The 26,473-nt window shown below is 37.8% G+C and overlaps 1 protein-coding gene across 11 annotated transcripts in view; it reads right to left on the bottom strand.

Annotated features, from left to right (window-relative positions):
- The window catches only part of NPAS3 (neuronal PAS domain protein 3), a 592,726-nt gene that overhangs the window by 564,365 nt on the left and 1,888 nt on the right, over window positions 1-26,473 (bottom strand). For 2 of the 11 annotated variants that reach the window (XM_072930748.1, XM_032748496.3), the window contains exon 1: window positions 23,902-24,788. The exons of 6 other annotated variants lie outside the window; for them this stretch is intronic. Coding sequence is in view for 4 of the 5 variants with exons in the window: in XM_032748496.3 (XP_032604387.1) it covers window positions 23,902-23,951 (50 nt within the window). In the remaining variant the exon portion in view is untranslated. Of the gene's footprint in view, window positions 1-23,901; window positions 24,789-26,473 lie in introns of those variants that run through there. 3 more of the 11 variants (XM_032748497.3, XM_032748499.3, XM_032748498.3) reach the window with 2 other exon arrangements.

Raw genomic sequence — 26,473 nt, 5'->3', positions numbered from 1 at the left:
GTGCCCATGGCAATGTGTGCCTTTGCACTTCACAGAAACAGGGAAAAACTTACTGACAGAGGACTGTGAGCCCAAGATACAGCCCTGAAAGAAGTATTTAAATCTTTGAAGTATGCTGGACACATTGAGAAATTCACAAAAATTAATGATCATAGTATGGGCCAAACATAAATAACTAGAGATCAGCTGAATCCTTAAGGATTAGAACAATTCAACTTTCTTTATTCATGAAAAAAACGTATTTTTAAATAAAACCTTTTAGTGAATATGAGTTAATAATTTTTAAAAAAATTTTAAAAATATAACCAAAGTCGCAACTTCTGAAAATGAAGTGCAACATACAACCGGGACAGATTATGTTTTGAAAATTCCCACAGAGATACTTTCTAGCCTATCTGATAGTTCACACTTTTTTTTTTAAACTTTTTTTTACAGTTTTTCTTATGCTATTAATATAAAAAGTATCTTGCTGCCCTAAACTTCAGGAATAACTCTCTATTTCTGAGAAGTAATGAGTTATTTCACAGGCACTATCTAGTAAGCACAGTGACTACTATGATCATTTATCAGACAAAAACCAAAGTAAAATATATTAATTATATTATTCTGTAAGCCTAGTTAATAATATTAGACACATTAAAACTGCCACTAAGCAGAGTTTTAATAAAAGTTATACTAAGAAAATGATTCAAAATCACTTGAAATCAGTAAGAGTTTGAATTCCATAAATTGACTTTTGAGAACTTTGAAACAGGGCTGAGTTGGTCAGCAGTGATGCTCCAAGGCACATCACAAAATAAAATTCAGTTAGGAACATAAAAATATGCAATCATGTACCCCTATCACAACAGAATAAAAGCCACCTCTTCAGTAATCTTTGGCAGAGCTTCACAAAGCTATACCTACTTAGTACTACATTGTTTGTCAGGGATTCTTTCTCCCTTTTTTGGGACACATTAATCTGAAGTATTTAAAGCAATCATGGCATAGCCTGAACACAATAGGGGAATGTCCTCCATGACAAATGCCAGGTGCTCCTGCCAGCAGAGCGATTCCCTGACCCTAGGAGCTGGCAGAACAGAACGTCTCAATTGGCTCGGAGGACAGCCAGCTTTCTGAGGAGCCATTTAGCAACTTCCCTAGCCACAAGCAGAAATAAACTTGTGCCATGCACTTAAAATAATAGAAAGAAAAGGCTAGATGGGGACACAAAAAATCTAAAATAAAGCCTCCTGCCTGCTTGCTTCTGAATGGTAAGGATAGAACAGATCACCATTACAAGACAAACAAATTCCCTAAATCAGAAAAATATCTAACACAAATTTATATCCCAGGCCTCTTTTTTCCTGTATTTTGTAGCACTGTATCTGTTTCATATTTTGTCTAGTTCCGGCATACTGTGTGTTGGCAATGAGCATTCATTCATTAAATATATGAGTGATTCTGAAATTCCTAAATTGGGTAAGATCCCTCTACTTAACTATGAAATCTATATAAAAATGCAAGGGTTCAAAAGGCTGGGCCAAATAGTTATAACAGGAAGAGAATGTGTATCACAATTCTTGCTGTATTAGCACACACTTAGAAGATCACCAGTCCATTTTGAAAGTTATATCATCTAAAAGCACATGATAATACAGAACTGGTTTTAAAATTCAGCCTGCATATTTCATGATTTTTATTAGGCTTTAAGTGTTCACATGTGTAATCCTGACACCCTTCACTATCTACTGCTTGGTACCAGGTTTTCACATCTTCAAAGACTTTACCAATTGCTTTTAAAAGACTTTCTTTCAGAAATAAAGAACCCAGTTCAGCTTCTACTGAAAGCTGGAGGTTCTGTGATACTGGCATGGTCTTCTGTGAAAATCACAATCCACGCAGCATTTTATTGCTAGTGGGCAAAAATTTAAAAAATAGTAGTGATAGGGAAACCAAAGTCACATTTTGCCAAACAGGCCCTTAAGCACCTACATATTTTTGTGCTTTTCAATGAGACTAATGGTTCTGTAGATAAAATATATCTGAAAGTGAAATTTAAGATTCTGAACCATTTTGACTGTTTTGAAAATATTACCCTGCAATTTCAAATAATTCTTCAGTAGGGAACATTGTTTATTTTTTGCTTTAAAGTAGCCTTTCTCTAAAGGCAGAAATTTTAATAACATTTACTAGTACTTATGTAAAATGTTCACTTAAACAAATCTGAAAATTTCAATTTCTTGGGCAACTTCAGTATCTGCTTTGTTTATACTAGCAAGTGAAATTGAAAGCAATACATTATCCAGCCTTAAGGGCTTGCTTCTCTTTCTCCTTTCAATTAATCTTGTCTCCAAGGAGTCCTGCATTAAAATAAAATAAAATAAAATATCAATACTATTCTTTTTTAATTTCTATGTGTTTAATTATAAGCAGCAATTAATCAATTTTTTTCAATTTCACTTCTTCTTGGGGGCATCTCACTGATAAAGCGAAAATCAACACCAATGTATTAATCAAATAATCACAAAACTTTGTTTACCCCATCAAGATTTTAACCTAAAGCTAAGCAAATCCCATCTTTTACTTGAATTATTTGTAGAACTCATTTATTTTTCCTCAAAAACATTTTCAGCATATATATTAAATTTTAGCAGCAGAGGGCCAATTTCTCTTTTCAATTACACTCTGCAACTTCATTAACATCAGTGGAATTGTTTGGATATAAATAATGGCAAAAAATTACTCACAGTTTACACCTTTATTTCTGACTGCTTTCTATTAGTAGTAAGATACTAATACTTTCTATTAGAGAAAAGAGAGCTCACAATTAATCCACACTTATATTCCCAGTATGATCCTAAAGCCTGGAAAATGCAAATTTCCATCATTTTGACATTGTTGTTGCTACTAAATCCACTTTAAATGGAAGAACATTAGATACTGCCTCTCTGTTCAACAGTTTAATATCAGTGGATCAAATCAAATCTCTCTGGATAGGCTTGGATTTTGATCTATGTGCAAGATTAGTTAAGAGTCACCCAGATTTTCATTCAAACCCCTTAGTTTCTAGGAATTCTCAGTGTATCTGACAAGTTGTCCTTCCTGCTCCAATTAGTTTTTGTGAATATATATAAACTCCTCTGACCATATGTTTGCCCTCATTCATATAGGAACTATCATTAGATATTTTTAGGTACTATTACAGGTAAGAAATACGATTATTCCAGGAGTTAATTTCAATTTCTAGTATAATTCTTAAAATAGTAACATCTTTTTTGTTTGTTTGTTTAATCTATTTAATTATTTCCACTCTCTTAATCAGTTCAGATTATTCAGCTAACTGTAGAATTCTCTTTACATTTGCACAGGCAAAATGTTGTCCATCAACAGACATCCTGAAGTTTTTTCTTCTAATCTGTATTTTCCACTGAAAGATTTGAAAAGCTTTAGTATATTTCTGCTGCACAGCTAAGTTCTCAAAAAAAGTGTAGGCTGATTTATATTCATTTAGCTAAATAAAATACATCTGCCAAATTATTTTACACCGTGCAGTAGTAAATTCATCACTAGAGCAGTAATGAACACCCTTCCAATAAGAAAAGTGTAAACACTGACAACTTCATTACAGCACATTCTGCCACACACCACTTCCCAACTCAGAATCACAGGCTCTAAGAGAAGCTTTGTGCTTCCTGGGAAGCAAATTATTTGTGATGAACTTACCACCACTACTTTTCTTTGCCCTTGTTATTATCTGGATCTCTTACACAAGAAGTGCCTTTATTTATATATGTATATGTTTTATGTGTAAGATATATATACTAATTTATCTGCCTTATTTAGCCTCACCTAGGAAACCTGAATATGTGACAAACATATATCTGACTAGCAAGTTACTTGAGAAATTGAAATTTCATGTTAAGCATAAAACAATTGACAGGATTTGTTTACATGTTTTTGAAAATGTAGAACTTAAGTCTGCTTCATAAATTTCATCACATTTAATTGTAAAAAGACAGCCAGTGAATAATTTTTAATAATTTATTTGTGAACAAGAGTGATCATGGTTTATTTTTGTCATTGTATTTCTAGCTCAGTTTCACACAATGTTTTATGAAAAGAAAGCTCTATATTATTTTGATTAGTTGTTTTTCTATATCTATGGACAAATAAATAAATCCATAGCTCAGTAAGAACTCAAATAAATCCTGTGTCAGCAAAGCTGCTGATTACGTTATCTTAAAAAATCTGATGTAGAGAAATGTATATTGACAATTACTTTTTTTAGTGAACCTGACCATAGAAATAAAACCTCCGAATTCTATGTTTTTAATGTTGCTGGCCTTATGCAAAAATGAGATTTTCTCTTGAATAAATACTCAAATTTCATCTGTTGGAATCCATTACTTTACACTAACAAAGAGTTTGCTAGAAAAAGATTTATGTGCTCTCCAGAGGCAAAAACTTTCAAGTTTGATGTAATAACAAACATTGCTAAAAACATATCTGTCAATATGTGATCATAAAACAATCTCTTTAAGAGAGGTATATCTCGGGTATTATTACAAGACACACTTTTAAATATCCTATTAACACTTTATTAAGCAGTTTATGTAGTGCTATTTTAATGATGAATCTATTGTTGCTTGCACAAAGTTTTCAGCATTGTGATTACTTCTACAACTTTTAAATCTTATAAAGCATCTTCACAGTTCTCCAAATCCATACCAACATTTTTTGAAGTACCTATACTATTGGGCTTCAGTTTACAAGCCATCACTAGTACTCAGCTAAGGAATCGGTTAAAAATAGCTGTCCAGAGCAGGTATCTATAGAGGTGAATGATGATTTTAGCTCACTCTGTAGTGAAATAATTCTCCAAATTAAATAAAAGTAGTTGTATGTTGCACACCACAATGACATCTGTTTACCAACAAGGAGCTGGGCTTGTAATGTCCACCTGTAAGAGAGTTCAGGCTTCACCCTCTAATTTAAAAGTCTTGGAAAACACAAAAAAGCAACCAGTCATAAAAAGCAAGAAAGCATACCAATTTTCTTTTCCTTTTAAAGGTACTTATTTCAGACTTGGATTATAGTATATTTTACCTTTCAAAGTGAAAGCAAGATCCTTAAAGCACCAGCTGCTGGACAGCAGTGCATGTTCAGGCTTGGTCTCCTGTTTGCACTCTGTCCTGCTATTTAGTAATGCCTGGTCAGCCTTCCCCACCTTCTTCCATCCCACTGCTTTGAGGGAGAAACACACAGCATTTTACATCCTTCTTTCCACTTTTTCTACACATGAATACTTACTGTGACAAAGTATTGCAAATCTGATCTTGCCTCCTGCCTTCACTAAAAGAGCTTAGAGTATTTGGACAGCAATCCAGTTCCCCAAACCATTCAATGGACATAGGACATCATCCTTGCCCATGTCCTGGGCTCTTTAAGAAAAGATGATGAGCAGACAGCCTCTGGGCTTGGACCTGCAACACAGGTGTGCTCTCACAGCCAGATACACCTTCATTGGGATACCTTGGACATTTTGGTCCTTGGGATCAAGAGATGAAGAAAAGTGTCCACACCACATACAGCCCCAAATAATTCCAAATGGAAGCTAAAGAGATTTTCAGAAAAATACTGCCCCCACCAACTAACATTCCTTTCTTTCTCCTGCAGATCAAAAGACCCTTTCTACCCTCAGTCCAGCCATCAGGTTACAGTGATAAATTTTCAGTACTTTTATCTGGTCCTTCTAGTAAAAGCTGTGCAGCTCTATACAACTAGGTAAGATTCAACAGTACTTTTACTTAGAAGGTAACTTTTCACCTCAGACATTCTAACTGGGACCTTTTGTTTCACAAATGAAACCCAGTTCCTTAGTGAACATGAAGATATTTCCTTCTTTACCAAGGTCAGCTTTCCCAGAGAACGTCTTCATTTCTTTTCAGTCCTCTGCCCTTCCACAAACAAGCACAGTGTTTCAAATATAAGGACAGAAGCAAGGACCAGACATGCAAGCCTTTTAACATGTGAAAGAAACAGTGGAATCATCTGACAGCAGAGTAAAACAACACCTAATTATGTGGGTAGTGGTCTCACATGTTCTGCACCCAGTGTAATCTTTTATGATTCACTTCAAAAACAAATGCTCCCCTTAAAAAGTAATGTTAAAATCTGTGTGCTGCCCATTTCAACAGTAGGAATTTCTGCAGCAGCTTGATGCTACCACAAAACAAGAACTTCTTTCCTGTAATAATTCTATTTCCAGGAAGCAATAGGCATCAACATGACATGTAAAAGTGGTTAAAAAAATCAGGCTTTGAAGTGTTGAATGATCACAGGAGCTATGTTTTAATGTCCAGAGAAGTTGTTAAAAATTATCTATCTACTTTATTTTGTGCATTTCTATATGGCCAACTTGATGCAAAACATTTCTGCACAATTAAGGGAAAATTTAATATTTAATCCTGTTTTTTCCATTCCTGAAGCACCTCATATGTCTTAGAGACACATCAGATAGAGCTAACCAAATGTCACTATCTTCAGCTTTTATGAGTTTTTAAAAGTAATTTGCAATTTCCTCATGCACCCATTTCTTATGTAGAAACAAACTTTTTGTCCCATTTTCTTCATGTTAAATTTCCATTTCCAGTGGACTTGTTTTTAAAGATTCAGTGTCACTGGACCTCTGAAAAATTCTCACTTATTTCAAATTACCTATCACCTGCAATATAGGACTGACTTCCTTGGTTTCTTCCAGAATACTTAGGAATATACTTGTAACCATAAAAAAATCCCAAGTGGCAGGAGCCCTCTTGATGCCCAAGGCACAGCTTATAAGCAATTAAAAAAATACGTAGACACTGAATTTAGCATGAACCACTGATGCTAAAGAATGTCTGTAGCATGCTTCCATTTCTGATTAACCCTGTCCACAATGTTAAGTAGTATAGGAACAAATAAAATTCCACATTTCACAAAACACTGGAACTGGAAACAGTTTTGCATAATTCTGGGTATAAAAAAGACTTCTGATTAGTATCTTCCTGTGATTTTTCCATCTAGAAAATAACTGATACTCATTACCTATGGATTGTGCTATAGCCATAATTTTATGATCTATTATAATCATAATATATCCATTATGATCCCCAACATTTTAAAATACTCCAATTTAATTTTTCTTTTCTAGACTCCCACTGTTCACTGCAGGTGAATTTTTATCCCTTAAATTCAATATGCTCAATTACACAGTATTTAATATCACATATAACAAACTTCATCACAGTTAAAGACTGACTGTCTTGTGTGGTGTATCTTTTAATCAGGGTTTGTTCAGCCACTCAAAATTACTGCCGTTACTGACCCATCCTTAACATTATTGTTGCAAAGTTTGCATTCACTATACTGCACTAACATGCAAAAAATCAGTGTTTCATATTAGTCAGCACTAAAATGTCAGAGCTGGTGTACTCCACACAAAACATCGCATCTCAGGACTGTGCTGGGCCCCATTAGTGTGCAGCCACCAAGACACGAAGAGGACTGTACTACACAATGTACTATGAGAGGCTGAGAGAACAGGGTTTGTTGATCCATAAGCACTGGAGGTGAAATAAAGAATTTCTGTCTACAGCTTTCTAGTGGAATGCTACAAAGAAGATGGGCCAGACCCTTTGCAGATGTGTACAGTTTTACAACAAGAGATGAAGACAGAAGCTCTAATACAGGCAACTCCAACTGAATATTAGGAACACCTCTTTTGCCATGAGGTGGTCAAACACTACAAGCTGGTCAACTGATTCTACAAGTTGTAGAATCTTCATCCATGGAAATATTCAAAACTTAATTTAACACAGACCTGGACACCTGATCCAGATGACACTGCTTCAGCAGAGGGGGTTGGACTGGGATATCCAGAGGTTGCTGCCAACCTCAGCTCTTTTGTGATTTGAAGCAAGTCATAGCCTAAGCCCCTCATGACATGATAGAGTAAATCAGGCCCTGGTCAAGACTGGTGATAGATTCTAACCTGAAAAGAAATTAAACTGTTTCCTACACTTCCAAATTTGCTGTGGAAGAAATCCAGCGTCCTTTCACTCTCTTCCCAACACATTCCTGTAGGTTTCTGAGCTGTATTTATCTTCCACAGAAGTCTACGATTTTCTAGAATACAACTACCCTTTTCCCTCTCAAAGTAAGAGGAAATGTGCTCACCCAACTTTCAATTCCCCCTCCTTAAACTCTCCAAATCTCTCCTCCTGATTAAAGACCTGTTATCAGATCACTACTATACAATTAGTTATGGACACCAACCTCCTGATGAACAGCATTCCACAATTCGTCTTTCACCTCCCTTTCCTTAAACAAATCAACACAAGAGGAATTATTTCAAGCTAGAACTCAAGAAAGAGCAAATTGTGTGCCTGCAGCTACCTAGATAAACCTGAAGCCTTTCTAGTAGTGCTAAGTCTACATTGATACAACTGAAATACATGACTTCAAATACTTGAGCATTCAACTGATTAAACTTGCATACATGAGAACTTATCTCTGCTAACATGCAAATTTAGATATTTATGAAAGCAGTTATTCCAAATAAGTTTTTTTTTCAAAAAATGACATACAGAAATTATATGAGTCTGATATTGCATATCTATGACAAAAGATGTAATCAATGCATATTTTGTAACTAATGCCCATACTATTACTAGTTGATTTTGTTTACTTTTATAATGTAAAAAATAGCCTGCATCTTGGTGTAAAACTATAATGCATGCTGAAGTTCACACACGTTCACTGCAATTTTCAAGTCAGCGCCACAATTAATTTTTTGCCATTTGGGTTTCACCAAGCAAAAATAATATCCAAGCATTTAATTTTGCTGAATTCAATCTGTTTAATATGCATTTTGCTTAATCATAAAAAAATAAAACTTCAAATAGGAGTGTAAAATTAACTATGTTACAGAAAACCCATTCCAACAAAGGAAGAATAAACAGCAATTAAAACTATGAACTTTTCAAAGCAGGCACTCTTTTTTTTTCCAAGGCATTGTATGGTATGATGCCTTGTCCATACAGTCCAAATAAGGTTTTCCTTAATCATATCAACACGAGATAAAAACACATTAGGTAGGAAGGGTAATTAAGCTGTGACACATCTGATATCCATTCATGAAATGCACTGAAAATGATAGCAGCCAAAACTATTTAACTGAGACCATTTTCTTCAACAATTTTCTAAGTGAGAGAATCACCAAGGAGACTCGCTACAGCTTCCAGAAACATTCTACACAACAGTGCAAGAACGGGAGTCCTGGGTCAGACCAGTGTTTCCTGTATCCCATCTCCAACAATCCTCAAAGCAGCTGCAAGGAACAACATAAGACAAGTGACAGCATATATAATAAGCACTCAAAGTCATCATCCAATCATTTTCAGTGCAGGCTTTTCCTCAAATAAATATGTATTTAGTAACATTCAGTGGATTACTCTGTCATTAATTTGTTCCATATCCTCTGAATTTCATAAAAATGTCACCTTAACACATTTAAAAGACATCATTTCTCTCACAGGAACTCATCATCCCAGATCAACCAAGGACTGATAAAATACTGACATTAGCAGCAGTAACAGTAGTACTAAGACATCCATCACGTAACCAAGTACCATAAGATAAAACCCCTGTCCTGGGCCCCCAAAATCCTAGAGAGCAAGTATCAAATAAGAGATAGGAAAATATTTAGGAGTACAATGGCAGCAGCTAGCATCACCAGAAGTGGTATCTATTTAAAAATAGCTTGATCCTTTTGTAGGCATTTTAAGTAAAGAACAACTTGGGAAGAAGATGAAACCAAAAGGTGATGTTACAAAGGAATTCTAGTCCAAGCAAAAGGTATAATACAAATGCGTGTTTGCAAAATAGTAAATGGGCAACAGAGCTGGTGTTACAGCTTGAAGGAAAACCTTGATAAAGAGGAATAGTATGATGGAGCTGGGTGAAGAAAGACTTGAAACTTAGGGCAAGATACTAATATTTCATGCACCAGAGAAGAGATGTTAGGGGGAACATAAAAAGACATGGTCAGTGTGACAGTCTGTCACTCTGAAAATTATCTCTATAAGACAATTCTGGAAAGATAGGATGGGAGAAAAAATATTTCTAAATGGTAGTAAGGATGAGCATTTTACTGAAGAATAGGCAGGAAAGTATACAGCAGGACTGTTAGGCAGAAAAAGCCTGCAAGACTTTGATGCAGTCCAAATGCAGAGAACTTCAGAATAGTTCACTACTCAAAACTTCAACTAAAAAAGTTGGTTTTTTTTACTAGGTTAGTAAAAAAAAACAATATAGCAGAGAAAGAGCATCCCTTCCCATGATATTACATGTCAGCATCCAGCAGTCAGCTGTTTAAAAACTTCCTGAAGTTGAGTTGCATCATCACCATCACACTTAACAGCTCCTCAGAGATGTAATAGAGTAATGCCTGATGCATTTTTGAGCCTGTCTGTATTTTGACCTCTAAAACACCCTTTGGCAAGGAATTCCACTGAGCAATTCAATTGCGTGCTACATGGTAGGATGGAAGGGAGGCACACAGAAAAGCCATGAAAACAGGGGAAAAAAACAAAGACAAAAAAAACAAAAACAAAAAACTGCAACTTCTGTTAAATGTTTTAAAACTGCTTCTTCAGAATTTTACTGAATGTTTCCTTGTTCTCATAAAATTAATGTATACTTGTTCCCCAACTACCTTCTTGAGGCCTTGCTCAGTCATCTCTTTTCCAAGAGGAAGTATTTTATTTTGACTCTTCCTCTGACAAACTCCTTCCATCTATCTCATCAGCCTTTATGCCCATATCACAAACTACAGTATCTTTTTGAAATAATGAAAACGAAAATACACACCACAGATGGATTTCACACACTAAATTTATGGATTGGCATTCATGTTTTCAGTTTGTTTTTCTATTTCTTTCCTACTTACACCAAATCATCTATTTGCCTTTTTCACTACTATGCTTTGAGGAAGAGGTTTGTATCAGTGAGACTGCCAAATTATAGACCTCCTAACAGGCAATATAGCAGTGTTAACTTGAAAAGTAGATGGAGGGCTTGTAAAGAACTCTAAGATATCTGTTTTGACTAAGGGAATCTAAGATAGACCATAAGGAGATGACAGAGAAGTAAGACTACATTTTCATTGAGATAGATACACCACAAGTCTATGAATCATCTGCAAAGAGATGATACTCAAATTGTCTTTCTGCATAAGATTATGCAAAGATGAAGATCAGAATAAGGGGGGAAAAAGGGGGCGGTTGAGAGACAACATGCTGCAGAACTCCCACACAAAGCTGGGTAATGAATGAGAAAGATCCTCCAACGGATGTGCTGAAGATACTGTGATCACAGTATCCAAAAGCAGCAGAAAAATGACATTTGCCAAGAAGTCACAGGGCAAAAAGAACAGGGACATGGTCAACTGTTTGCACAGCTGGCTGGCAGACTGAGAGAATCCAAGCTAAAGATTTAAAGTGCAATTTACAATTATTAAAGTGATCTTTAGAAGTCTGTATCTTGCTTGCAGAGACAGTCTCACAAATGACCAGTGCACTTAGTCACATGTACCTCTGCTCTGCCTTTCAGCATGCCCTTAGCACTACTGCCCTTTGCTGCCATGCGCTCTGCACTCTGCCTCTTTCTGCTTCAGTAGCATAGGGCCGTAGCAGGATGCCGAGAAGCTAGTTTGCTCACAGTATTGCAATGCCATGGGCTTTTATATAGCAACTGAAATTGCCTCATACAGCCCTCTGAGAAGATCATATTGACCTGAGTTATTCTGAATTCCAACTGGAAGTGAGTAGCACACAGCTTTACGAAGCTCTGCCAGGAACCGGGACGCAAGCGGAAGGGCGGCCCCACTGCTATGGATCTGCATCACCTTTTGTGACCCATTCCCAGATCAATTAACCACATTTGCAATCTTCTGCTAAGCTTTCTGCCAGAGAAGGAAATTACTAAAAAATTAAACAAATACAGTTTCCCACCCTGAATTGTCTTTGAAGAATTGGTCCATGAAGTGGAACAGGCTATAACAAAATTACTACTTAATTTTTTTTTTTTTTGATCCTCTTATTCCTCCCTATTTTGTATTCACATCTCCCATGAAAGATGTTTTGTAGATGGACTATGTGATTGCACAACAGCCAAAATTAGTAAGAAACTCTATAAACTAACATGTTTTCCAACAATGACACGTGCACATGCAAATACTCAGATACCTCTATACACCAACCACTTCTGAAAATACAAATGGAAATAACAGTAATCTTCCAAGCTCTCTCTTTTTCATTGCATGCAGCAAAGAAAAAGGAAAAAAACCAAAACCCACCACCATTCTTACTGATGTACTTTATTTATTAACGTTTTGTGTCCTTTAGAAAAAAGATAAATTAATTGTAAATAACTCCCATTTGGACAATTTTGTGTATAGCATTCATATCAGCGACGTGTTGAAGAAAGAGCTAAAATAAACACATACATTTTCTTAAGTGAAGACTTGAATAAAACAAAGTCAGGCACTTGGTTCCTCTTTCATTCCATATGATACACAGCTGTGTCAATCCCATCAGGAAACAGGCAACAGGAAATTCTTAACATTCTGAAGAGAAATCTAAAGATGTGTCTCATCACCCTTCCTCCTGAAAGTGCTTTTCGACGTTTCGAAGTGCTAAAAGATGTTTATACAAGTTCTAAAATTATTAATTACTTTGCTTAGCTTTTAAGCAGTTCTAGGCCTCATTAAGTAGCTAACAAGGAGACAAAATTTTTTTTCTTTTTAAGGGTTGCCTACACTATTTCATTTCCTTAATCTCAAAATATAAATTGTTAAGGAAACCTTGACACCTATGGAAAAAATCAAAGCCAAGTGCTCTAGCTATTGGAAAATGTTCCTTCATAATGTGCTGCTCCTGTGTTATTTGTGTTTCTAACTACAGCTCTTGCATATATAATTCCATTATACTTTTATAAATCACCATTTTGAAAAATGCTTTTGAACCATTAATATATTTTCCTGGTTAAAATTCTTTGAGATGTTCTTAACAAGAGTCTTAGATAATGAATTTGGGCAAACTCTGGAACAGTCTTTACAGTATTATCATTCTCATTAATTTTCAGAACTACCCACTGTGTTGAGATGATTGTCATGGGCCTAAGACTTCAATTTGGCTAAATATTTTTGCATATATTTCAACATATAAGTAACTAACAGATGTTTAAAATGTTAAGTTCACAATCTAGAAATAGTTAAATATTTACTGTAGTATTGTAATTTGGTTTTGCACTTATTTTTATTTTTCTGGTTCTATCTTTAAACATTCTTTTAGAGTCCTTCTTCGCTGTAGGCAAAATGCTTTAAAACAACATCACATGAAAACAAAACATACTTGATTTAGTAAATACAGCTGTGTTTTTAAAGAAATAAAAGAAATAAACACTTTAAGGTACCACAAATTAAAACAGAGAAAAGAAAACATTTAATGTTGAAATGTTACTTTTACCTAAGGTCCAGGATTAATGTAAAACCTTTTAAATTGTTTGCATAATAAAAATATTAAAATTCTTATTTTATTTCTGCTTTAGAAACCTTATACATTCTACTCTCTTACACCATTCCTAAAAGGCTCTATTAGATGAAAAGAAAACTACTTTCAAAATGTTAATACATAGCATATGCAGTATCTTACTTTAGCCCAAAATACTCTTTTTCTTTGCCTTTTTTTGTTTGTTTGTTTTTTTGTTTTGGTTTCTGGGTTGTTTGGGGTTTTTTTTGTTTGGTTTGGTTTTTTGTTATCTTTGAAGACTGCTTCTGTTTCCATTGTTTCATCCTTAACCATTCACATATCAGAGCAATAAGTATTTCATTACTGGTTTATCTGTCCAGAGGCTTGAGAAGCAGTAACAATTAACCCTCCCTTCACAGTGATTGATACAGGCTTTGCTTTCAATTTGTTCCACTACACAGATCATGAAATTCTGAATGCGATCATCCTTATTGACCTACACTTTCAAACACACGGCTACAATGAGATGAAAGTAATTATTAAAAGGAACACAGGACTACTCAATGCTGAAACAAAGTCTTGAAAAATCTTTTAGATGACCTTCTCATAAAATTAGCATATTTTGATGTGAAATAAAATTATGGATTTTCTTCAAAATCTGAAAATGGGTAATGTAAATCTGATAAAGTTACAATATCATTATATCACAGAAGCCCAGTTCTAGTGTCCCATCAGTTCATATCTGACCCAATAAACAGTAACTTCAACCAGAGTGATCATAGTAGGATCATGCCCTATATATTTTAAAAGTTCCTTTGTCAGCTTTATTTTACACCAGCTCTGCTTGAAATGTTGTGTTGAAAATGACAAGACAGTAATTTCTATTCTATTGTAGTCTGTTTCAAGAAAGAAACAGTGTTTCTTTTTAAGATTCCGGACTTCTTGAGGCACCTAATGTAAATAAGTAGAGAGGAAATTCAGACTGCTAAGGAAAAATGAGAAACTCAAGTCAGATTTCCATCATCAGCTGAGATGAACCAAGACCTATACACACCACTCCTGAAGACTTACTGCAGTGGAAAACAAATATTTTTCATAAACCCTGGAGAAATAACCTCAGAAAGTATTAATTTCTTTTAACTGATACATTTTTAAAAATTAAATAGGACTAGTAGGTGAACAGTAATGATAGAACTACTTAAAAAATGGGATGCAGTCAAGGAAAATCAGGATAGAAAACTGTGCAGAAGGATGTTCTTACAGGCCTAAGGCTCTAATCACAAAACAAAGTGATGGAGATGAACCAATACTGCATGGATTAGCAATGAATTATTTTGAACTATAATCATGTGCCAGCACAAAGGGGAGGTAAAAACCAGCCATTACATACAAGATGATCTGCAGATAAAAAGAAAATATAAGTGAAAAAGGGAAAAATTTATATGCTAAATTGAGTCAGGAGAATAATGAAAATCTAAAATGTTGTTACACTTCAAGTAACATTATATTTAACGTCTTTCATGTGCTGTATAATGCTGAGTATTTACACAATAGGGTCTGTAAGACACTAGGGCAAAAGCAGGGTTAAACTGGATAACTCTTCTGTAAATTAGTACTGCATAGCAAGATGTGCTGAAAAATATCCTAATAGATGAGTTAGTTTTAAAATAGCACACATGGGCACTAATTTCTCCCATTGTAAAACTGCAGGAAATAAATATATGTATATACACATGCATAGATAGAGATTGGTACAGGTATATGAAAATGTGTACACATACACATACACACTTATGTATACACAGGCATATATAATGAGGGATTTAATTTCCATTAGTCCATCTGAGAGCTAAGCATCACCATCTTAAGATTCAATATTAGTGTTCCCATCAGAAGAAAATGTTAGAAATAATTCTGTGAGAAAAGAAAAATCAAGACTGCTATCCACAAAGATTCCTGAGATTCTCATGAACAGACTGTTTAAATGAAGAGCACTTTAATCAGTAGAGGAATCCTCACGTTTCTAATGTCTTGCTGTGCATTCTGCAGGTTATAGTAGCAGCTGGTAGAGGTCATATATCTTTTGTGAGCATCCCAAAAAGGCTCACTGCCAGACTGTTAAATTATGAATAAGCAATGAACAAAAGAATGCAGATACGGTGGTGACAAGATAATCCAAGCAAATTTATCTATGACAAATTTCACAGGATTAACAAATTACATTTACACAGAACAATAAAAATGAGGAGGAAAAAAAAGAGGGGAAAAAAAAGAAAAAGAAAAAAAGATGAGCCTACTTTTTCCTCACAGCATTAGAGGGAAAGAAAATCTCCATTCCAGTACATGTATTTACATTTAACTTTAGATAAAGTAAGACGTAGCTTGCTGAAGATGAGCAAGTAGAATTATTTCCTTTCAAGCAAATACATATTCTGTATCTATCTAATATACAACATATGCCTGCACTTTGCAGTATATATAAGTCAGTGGAAAATCCTTTAAAGTTTTCCTCATAATTAGTAAGAAGCAGAATAAATATTGAAGAACTCTAATTGAGCTTTTCAGGGTAAGTATTTTCCATTTTCTGTCAGTTAAAACACACTTTTTCCCTTAATCATTTTGCTTTTTTTTTCTATTCGAATTGAACATATATTGCAATAAATTATAATATCCACAAGAAACAAGTTATGAATAGAACTTAAGCATCTTTTTTTTTTTTGCAGTAGTACCATAATAAACATTAAAAAAAAAAAAAATCACTCCTAAAGGAATTCTAAATCCATAATCTAAATACTCACTGGTCCTAAAGATAGACATTTAGTATGTCAAATAATTTAGGGGGAAAGGAAAGGAGATTTGCAATGTTTGCTACATCCTGCAGTCTCCTGTTCTGGTTTTGGAAGTGATACAAAAAAATTTGAAATACTACTTTTAAAAAGCATAGCATATCAGTTTCAAAAGTGTAGTTCTGTAGAGAATCATATTTCTTCCTATTAAAAAGGAATGAAAAGGAAAATCAGGCTAGAAAAAAGGAATAAAAGGAAAGACAGCATCTCTTAGCTTGGAAATTTGAGCATAAATAGAGTGATTGATAAAAGAAACAGCATATATGCTTGACAGATCTGGAATCAGCTGTATCTTTTCTATCAAGCTTCTCATCTGAAGTCTATTTTCTGTCACCTCCATTTATTTCCTGTTGTTTGTTAATGTGAAACAGTTGTTTAGTAAAAATAGATCTTGAATAAATATGGGCCTTCTGAAACCATATGTATCATTTATGTATCAAATATATGTTCTTGTTACAGAGCACTCTTATAAACAGGAAACCTCACTATTAAAGTGAACATCCAATTAATTAAGATACTTTAGTAAACTGCTTGGATTCTGCAAACAACTACTTGAGTACCATTTATCTAGCTCATTCAGCCAATGGAAAAATTACTGTATTTTTGATTTCTCCCAAGAAATACAAGTTTTGTTGTAAAACTGAACAGCAGCTCGGAAGGAATAAATAGATAAATTAGCCCAAAGTATTTGTTTCTCTTTTTATGTTCATCTTGTTTGTTACTTAGCAAGAGAAAACAGGTTTGTTTTTTAAAATGCAGTGCTTTTCAAGAACCTCCTGTCCATATTGTTAGCAATTTATGCAAAGGTGAAGCAAACATGCCAATCCTACATCTAACTATAGTCAGACAAATAAAATCACCTACTTTTTTTTCCAGCTGTGAAGGTTGAAGGATAAGTACCACTGGCAGCTATTCTCTTTTTTTTTTCAATACTTTTTCCCTTTTTTAATCATGCTGCCAGCCCTGTACAGAGCCAGTTCTTTCTATTGACCTCAACCCTGACCTGTAAAAACTGCCCACTTACATTTTTTTCCCACAAAGTAACAAATTCTGCTTCCCATCATGTCTAAGAAAAAACAGCTTTTTAACAAACATATTTCTAAAATTTGGTATACTATACTTCTGCTAAATGAATTACAGCTTTGGCACCTAACTCACAACGCCTAGGTTGTGAGTAAACTGATTGTAAATGTGAATTTGCACATGACTTTCAAACATGGCATTTAAGCAAGAGGGAAAGAATATCCCCTACCCCCTATTCTAATATGTAAATATAGAGTTCTAATATTTAAATATACAGCTCTGTGCCTAAATTTCAGCAAAACCATAACCCTTTAGGGTTTCATCCAGAATGACTGTTCAAAGACTATTCATTACACAATAAAATTCAGCTTAAAACAACGTAATATCTAATGAAGCCTGTTCTAAATTTCTGTTGGAGACAAAATTCCCAGGCAAGTATTTTAAAGGGCGCTTACAGAATTTAGGTGCTTATATTTCACTAAAATGCACTATGTGTTGAATGCCTAAATCCAACAGGCTCTTCAGAAAATCCAAGCCCCTGGGATATTATAGTAGATTACATACATATATATTATTCTGACTATATCCCCTAAGTTCACTATATACATATGTAAACCTAACATGCCTGCAGGTAATGGAACAGTACTTTTCCACTTAAATTATTTAACATAAGTGTTGAACTTCTATTATATATCAAGCTAACAGCTAATTTTAAATTGCAATCAAGCCATTCTCTGAAAGCACTTTATTTCAGTGGAGGTTTTGCCTGTAAAAGAAATGTAAATCCCTCTAATGAAGGCAGTGTAATCTTTGAATACACAGTCAAAATGGGGGCTGGAATTTTATTCCTAATGCTTACATTGACATCTTTTGCCACTTCTGCTAGTTCTCAAGAATTTTTTGTGTGTAACTATCTCATCAGTAAAACATGTAGAACAGCGTTTTCAGACCTTTCGAAGCATGCAAAGCCAAATAAAGAAACATATCTACAGAAATATTCAGTATTAATATTAAAGTCTTCTTCAGACATTGGCTGACATCAATGAGAAGTTCCCCAGAACAGACAATTGACAGAACATGACAGAAGAGTGAAAGTCCAAAATGCAACATACAAGAAAGTCTGGGAAAATAGCCTAAGCAAGAAAATCTTCAAAACTCTTCTTTCAGTAATCTGTTTCAAATTCTTTGTAACATATCACTTGTTCTTTAATGTGTCTGGCTCTTGCCTGCATGTAGTGCTGGGTAAGGGCTGGCATAACTCTCACTATCTAGCTGCAGCAGGCTGAGATCAGGCTCTCCTTGAGAATCACTCTGGTTTTACTTGACAATCTCAAGACTTTCTCGTTTTACAATAACACAGGCAAAGTTCACTTCTCCTCCCACTAAGTATATTTGTTATTGCAATCTCTCTGAGGAAAAAATCACATCTATTAAATTATATATTAAAAATACTTTTATCCTTGCTTGTGATTCTCTGTAGGATACTTTAATTGTGTACATAATTTCATTTGGGACTTTTCTAAAGATTAAGGTACAACTTGAACTTAATATTCTCCCAAAGACAGGGTCCAGTTCTGCCAAGTTAGAGACACAAATACTATCCTACCCTTACTGTACCTTCTTTGTGCTGTGTAATATACTTCTGTGGCATACAAAATTAACGAATATTTGTACTACTCAAAGTCCTGTTCAAATGAATGGCACAACGATCCTATTCATTTGACTAGGACTTTGTGTATTGCAAAACCACTGCTCCAGCTAGTCACAGAACAATGCTCTAGTCATATAAGACATGGCAGCAACTATTATATTCTTACTATGGCACATCTTCTTATGCAGAAAATACAATATTATTACAAATTATCCTTATTATGCAAAGTCCTATTAAACAAAAAGTCGTACACCTCATTCGCGCTAATGGGATTTTATATGTTAAAGATAACACACAGTAGCCTTATAAATATTACATAGAAAGAAATTGCCTATTCTGAAAAAATTTAATTCTTTTGAAATGAATTTTCAATACATTTCATCTCATTTCATGGCCTTAAATCTTTGGCAGCTTCTTAAAAAAAAAAAAAAGAGAAATAAAATTAAAAAAAAAGCCAAACATTAAACATAAGCAAACAGACCAAAGAAACGAACAACTGGGGTGAAAATGCAGTCTTTAGCTATGTACCTTAAAAATATCCTATGTTAGGGATATGTAAGCAAATTTCCAGGGTGACATCCTGCAGAACAAGTTTTTTTGATTCATTTTAAAATATGCTATGACTATGCTGACGTGACTATGCTGAAAACACAAGATGAGGTGCTTTTATATCGGCAAGAGCTACTGCTGATAAAAATATAAAATTGATCTGACAGAATAACCAAATGTAAGGCTTAGTCACATGAGATGAGATTTCAGGAAATGGTTTCATAACAGTAAACAGTTACTTAATTGCTAACAAATGAATTTTTTCACGTTGGTTAAATGGCTTCATTCTATTGACCTCAATGAGAGAAGAATCATTCCAAAAATGTTAATAAAATGGTAACAGTTAGTTTTCATGATCAGTATCAGTTATTCAAAATTCTTATCTTAGAATACATTTTTCAAGAAAGAGGATATTGTTATAAAGATCATTTTATGAAACAAAAAAATTTAAACACTCTACTTTTTAGGAAGTATGGTGATGAAACTAACACCTAGGATGTCAATTTTCAACAACTGTTTTACATCACTCTTGCAGTAAAATTCCCATCTGGGCTGGCAAGTTGTGTGCCAAGTTTCAAACAAATGTGATTTGAAATTGCCAGTATATTAGACTCTGAAATTCAAGTGAGATGCTAATAAAAAGAGATGGGTACTGACAATAGATTCTCATATTCTCTTAACAACACCTATGGGTCTGAGCGTTGTACTAATCTGTTAACAAAATTCTCTAATTATTTGTAACTTACTTATAGTACAGCATTAGAATATAATGCCATCAAATTGTTAGAAAACAAGCTAACTGGATATAGTTTGTAAGTAAAAAACAGTTGTGCTGTAAAGAATGTAAAAATGGTGCTGCAGACAAAACCTTGTTATTCAGAATCCCATTAGTTACTGAAAATACCTAATATAAGTTTTGTTGATCAATACTCTCATGTAAGTTCTAAATAATGTATGATTCCAGTGGAGAAAAATGCAGCAAATCAAAAATGGAGGGAGAATGTTTCAAATTATGAAGAGTAGTATGACTGCTAATCCATAAATCAGAAATCAGAAAGATTTTTGTAATGTGGGAGGGCTCTATTTAATAAAGGTCATTATAACTCCTGGCTCTAGAGCTATAAGATCTAATATCCTCTCTGGTAGCTCTATGATATGCCCATGCATTACTGTTCTTGTTGACAGTCTGTTGCCTTGGAAATATTTCATTATTTCAGTTTTTCCATTTGTAGACCCTTGGCCTTGCGATATGAAGGCCACCCTATTTCATATTTTCGATTATCATTTAAGCAATCTTCTGGAGCTATTTATATAAAAGCAAGTGTTAGACAATGCATATCATCATTTATCACTGCTATGTTTAAGCTCATGCTCTAGAAAAAGTGCCAAACTAAAGGTTTTTCTCTTTCACTTCAAATCAATAGCACTCTAATATTATGATAGTCTATACAAATCAATGCTGGCATATCATATGCATGACACTTCTGTCTATTTTATTTTCTTGGGTGTATATCCACACAGTTGAAAAAACTAAACTGTTACTATAACTGTAAAATTTGCTAAGACTCACAGTTTACAAGAAAAACAAACAAATATAAGTGTGTATCTTTTCATATATCCTTTTAAGAACCTAAACAGGTGAAAAAAGTTTCAAAACCATTCAAGTGCCTGTTAACATCAGAGACTACTACTTTTTACATCTGTTTTGCGAGCATATTTTTTGCTTGAAAAAATGTAACACAATCTGCCTAAATACTTGAGGTAGTGAACACTAAAAAAACAATGTACATAAAGTTAATTTAGAGGATTCTTAATCCTGAGAACTAGTTTACTGAAGTAGTAGCTACGAGACTGCGAAACCCTTTCAGTAAGTGATATGCTCCTGTATTTCATATATATGAAAGGATGTGTACAATAACAGCTAAAATAGATACATGCAAGACTTCAAGAGCACATTACACAACTTTTAATAAAATGTACATAAGTATCTGTTTATTGAAGCATTGATACATTTTCTCCAAAACTTTAAGGAATAAACAGACTGACATTATTTTTGCTACAAAAAATGTCACCAACTTCCACATGCAATACTTATACCTAAACTATCCAGAGCACTGTAAAGAGTGATAATAAAGTGAACCCTAAGGGCAAAAAACAACTTCCTGGACACTAGGCCAAGTTTGTGGCTATTAGTGTTCTAGGAATTTAGACTACCTTTTTCCCCTGAAATGATTACACCTCCCACTCCCTACAGGAAAAAACTACTCATATCCAACCTTTAAAATGACAGCATCAGAGCTGAACAAGAAGATGCTATTAAAGGGCATTAAATTAAATACAGTATATATCCTCCTACAACTTCAATCAGAATTTCAGACCAAGTGTTATTTAGTTCAGCTCTCAAGTGGAGCAGAATAACAAATCGCGCACTTTGATTTACCTTCTCCGAATGCCAAATGGAGACAGGTGATAAAGAAAGCACTCATGCACAGGCTATGAAGTTTCCCCTAGAAATTAATTCTATCTTCAAGATTCCTATCTCAGAGAAATTCCCAAAATGGCACACAAATATGCTTCTGCTGGAGAGATTACTGAAGCTATCCTGGCAAATACACTTAGCACTAATACAGTAACATTCTCAGAAAGAAGACAGCAGAATTGTTTGTTGTGGGAGAACAGGATGTATTCATATGAATTGTTTTTCCAAGAAAGAATTCTGCAGGAGAAAAACCTGCTGCTTTAAGTGTTATTAACACAGTAGAAACACCTTTGCAGTCACTGGAATGAAGCTTAAAAAAAAAAATGTTTATAGTTGAAAATGAAAATCTGTAGTTAAGTCACTGACATCTGAGGATGCACTGTTTTCCCATTACGTGATCTCCTAATTTTGCTACATATCAACAAAGCCTTGTCAAAGTGCAACAGTTAACACTAATGCATCTAAGACAAGCACACTAACACTTCACTGGTGAATACGAGATGTATGAGTTTTTTATACCACACAGTCTGCTTTCTTAGGAAAAATGGCACAGCTACTTAGACAAAATCTGTGGGGTTTGGAAGTTGTACTAGAAAAGCTGATCATTCTAAAATATGCAAGTATGAAATTAAGGCTGAAGTACTTTTGTTTAAATATTTTTCAGACTTATTTGTGCTGTGAAATATAAACCGACTAACACATGATCCAGCTACTTTTAAAGGCTATCTAAATGGTAATTGCCATTTTTCCAACTAGCCAGGAACCTTCCTCACCCCTCACACTCAAGTTCACTTGTAACGCTAAAGGGGGCGGGAGGGAAAGAGCCCACCCCAAACCCTCTGGCTGCGCTCTTCTGGGCATATATCTCGTCGCAGTGTAGCAATGGAGCTTTGAATACTTTTGTAAGAATCACAAAGTAACATCACATGAACTTGTACTCTTGTCTCCTACCAGTCACTTCTAGAAAGATTCACTTTACTAGAACAAATCCGCTACGGGCAATTCGTGTCACCAGCAGAGCACATTAATCACAAGCACTCTCTCCCAACAAAAGTACATGGGGCAGGCGGCGGGCCGGGAACCAAGCGGGGGGGCAGCGCGATCACCCCCGCCTCCCTCCCCGGACCCCGCGCACCGCCTCCCCGCCCGCCCGCGCACCGGCTCCGCTCTGCCCACCCGGGGGCCGCGGGCACCCGCGGCGGGCGCGGCGGCGGGGCGGGGGCCGGCCCGGGCAGCCCCGCGAGCGCAGCTGGCGGCGCGCCCCCCCCGCTCCGGCCTAGCCGCACTTGAACCGCACCGGCGGGGCCGGCCCCTCCGCCCGGAACGCCGGGCCTGGCGCGGCGCCCCAGGGCCGCCGAGCGGCGGGGGCCGCCGGGGGGGCCTGCCGGCCCCGCGCACACACACACACACACACACACAGAGACACACAGACACACACAGACACACAGGCACACGCGCCCGCTCCACAACGCCCCCCGCCAAGCACCGGCTCCGGCAGCCGCGGCGGTGCAGCCACCGGAGCGGGGCCGCTGCTGCGCGGTTTGTTCGGAGTGTGTGTGTGTGTCTGCGTGTGTGTGTGTGTGCGTGTGTGTGTGTGTGTATGCGTGCGGCTGGCGGTGCGCACTAGGAGGAACTCACGGTGCCCGGCTGTGCGAGCAGCGGGTGCCGGCAGCAGGTCCCCCCACCCCGGCATGGCAGCCAGCCCCGGCCCCCGGCGCCGGCGGCTTGGCCCGGCCCGGCGCTGCTGCGGCGGCTGCTGCTGCTGCTGCTTCTGCAGGTTCAATAAAGAGAAAGTGTTACCGTTCTCGCCTGGAAGGATCCTGCTGAAAGCTTGGCTTGGTGGGCGCCATCTTCCTGGGATTTTTTTTTTTTTTCTCCTCTCTCCCTTACTTTTCCCCCTCCTGATGTTGGTGTGTGTTGTGTGTCTAGCAGCAGCAGCGGCGGCAGCAATGGCCCCGGTTAGCCAGACAGGCTAAGGAAAAGTACTGAGGCCAAAGCATCGCGGGCTCCCACTCCTCCGCGCAGTCCTGGTGCAGGTTGCTTGCTCGCTTGCTTGCTAGCGCTGCTGCTGCCGCTGCCGCCGTCCATAAGCCGAGGAGCGGAGGGAGCCGGGGCCCCGCCGGCCCCAGAGACATGCCCAGCGCAGGCAGCGGCGGCCGGCGGCGGCGGCGGCGGGAAGAGCCAGCCGCGGCGCAGCCCCGGCGGGCAGCCCGGCCGCTGGCATCGCCCGGCAGGTGCGGCACACGCACACACACACACACACACACTCACACACACACACACGCACGCACACGCACTCCCTCGCACACTCGCACACACACCCCCGCGCCCGCGGGCCGGGCTACGCGGGGTGCCAGGCCATCGGGCTAGCGGGGCGGGGGCGGGGGAGGGAAGGAGGGGTGTCAGGGATCTCCAGGCTTGACCGCTGTGAAAGTATTTCTGGGCATTTTCCAGCTGCTTTCCCAGCTCCGCTCCCGCTCTGCGTGCAGGGGACACAGCCTCTGCTGCCGGCGCAACAACGCCACTCAGTTGCAGTTTCGCACACTTTCTTCCTCTGGAGTCTGGGCTCCAGCAGCGAAGAGGAGCAGAGAGAGGCAGGGACTACAACACCGCGGGCACAGAAGCGCGGCGGGAACACACCGGGCACAGGCAGCGTGTCACCCGTGGGCTTCCACGGTGGAGTACGGGCTCGGGTGGGAGCAGCGGGCCCCGGGGTATGCGAGGGCCCTGCGACCCACGGGGCTGTACCCGGGTGTGCCCAGATCCAGTCCAGACGGGCCGGGCCCGGGGAAACCCGGGCATCCCCCAGCCACCTCCGAGAACGCGCCCTCACGTCCTGAGAGTGGGCATGGGGTACCAGCGAGATAAAAATGCGTAACGCTGGAAACGTGAACTTAGAATGACGACCCGCTTTGTTGGCAAAGGGTGTAACACTTCACGCGGTTTTACTGGAGATTATGAAACTAATCATGAAGTAAAGGAGCGGGGAAAAGAAACCGCTACCTTAATTGTTCATTCCAGGACCCTGGGAGAGCCCGAGAAATCACTCGTTCGCTAAAAGCTTTTCATCTCCAAGGAAACTTTGTGACTGTTCTGCTGCTCCCTTGGAAATACAAATGCCCGGGCCTGATCCTGCTCCCTGGGAAAATCCTTGGGGAAAGGGGCAATCCCCGAAGGTCGGCCGCATTTATTCACGAGAAACGTTTCCGCGACTACTCCAAAAGTTTTTTTTGGGGGGGAGGGGATGAGGCTGGGGGCCAAGAGCGTGTGCGAGCCTCAGGGCAGAGCCAAGGGGAAGAAGTTAGCAAAACACCTGGAAGTTTGGCTGCCGGGAGCCGTCCGCGCACCGGGGGCCGAAGGATTTCCTTCCGCAGGAGGCACCGGGCCGGCGTAACTTGGGGCGGCGGGGGCGCAGCGCGGGGCCGGGGCCGCGGTGCGGGGCACGTGCGCGGCCGCGGGCCCCGGGAGCCGCGAGCCCGCGGCGGGAGCGGCGGCGGGGCGCGAGGCGGCTCCCGGGGCTGCGGGGGGGCCGCTGCACAAAGTAGCAGATGCCGCTCCCGGCCGGCAGTCCTGTCTGCTCGCCTCCGAAATGAAGGGGGAAAAAAAAAAAAAAAAAGAAAAGTTAACAGGTGTCTTCTCCGCTGTGGCAATAGAGTGAGGAGGTGTCGTGTCTACCGTATTTTAAGCGTTTTGAGAAAGCACGGAGAAAAATCGTTCGACGGAAAACCACGCTGTGTCATCCGTAACATAGAGTGAAAATTTGGAAGTGCATAAATGTTTCCTCTCGCAGGTTAATGTGCGAGGCATCCAGACTGGTCTGGATTCCTGGTAGTAAAAGTACTTGAATATCTATTAAGCACTGTTTGGATTAGAGGTGTTAGTAGTTTGTCAGAGAAGTATTGCTTTTATAACTTCTTCCTGATTGCAGACTGATAGAACCAAACTATTAAACGCGAAGTTCTAAAAAAATTGTATGCTGCCTTGTCTACATAATTCTGTTTAACTTAAAGTCTCCAGAGGTCTCTTTCATTTGTCTAAAAGCCAATCTGACATTTCTGACCCTTGACTTCCCCACTTCACAGACTAAACTATTGTGATTGCTGCCTGTACTTCCTCGTTAAAGTGTCCGTCAGTTTCCATTGTAATTTAAATATTTTATAAGTGACAAAAATTATACAGAATCAATAAAAAGAAAGAAACTTTAATCTATTCTTATAAGTCTCACCTTCAATATATTTTTTTTTGGGGGGGGGGGGTGGTATATGAAGGATTGGTGTGTTTCTTCGAGCAAACAAGACTCCTGCTTAGTTTCAAATATTTCTTAGCTAAGAACGTCCTTATCATCAGAGCTTATTTCAGGAATATCAGGTCC

This window comes from Taeniopygia guttata, chromosome 5 (assembly GCF_048771995.1).
Source record: "Taeniopygia guttata chromosome 5, bTaeGut7.mat, whole genome shotgun sequence".
NCBI lineage: Eukaryota > Metazoa > Chordata > Aves > Passeriformes > Estrildidae > Taeniopygia > Taeniopygia guttata.
The sequence above is the reverse complement of the archived record's forward strand: the minus strand, read 5'-3'. Positions and strand labels throughout refer to the sequence as shown.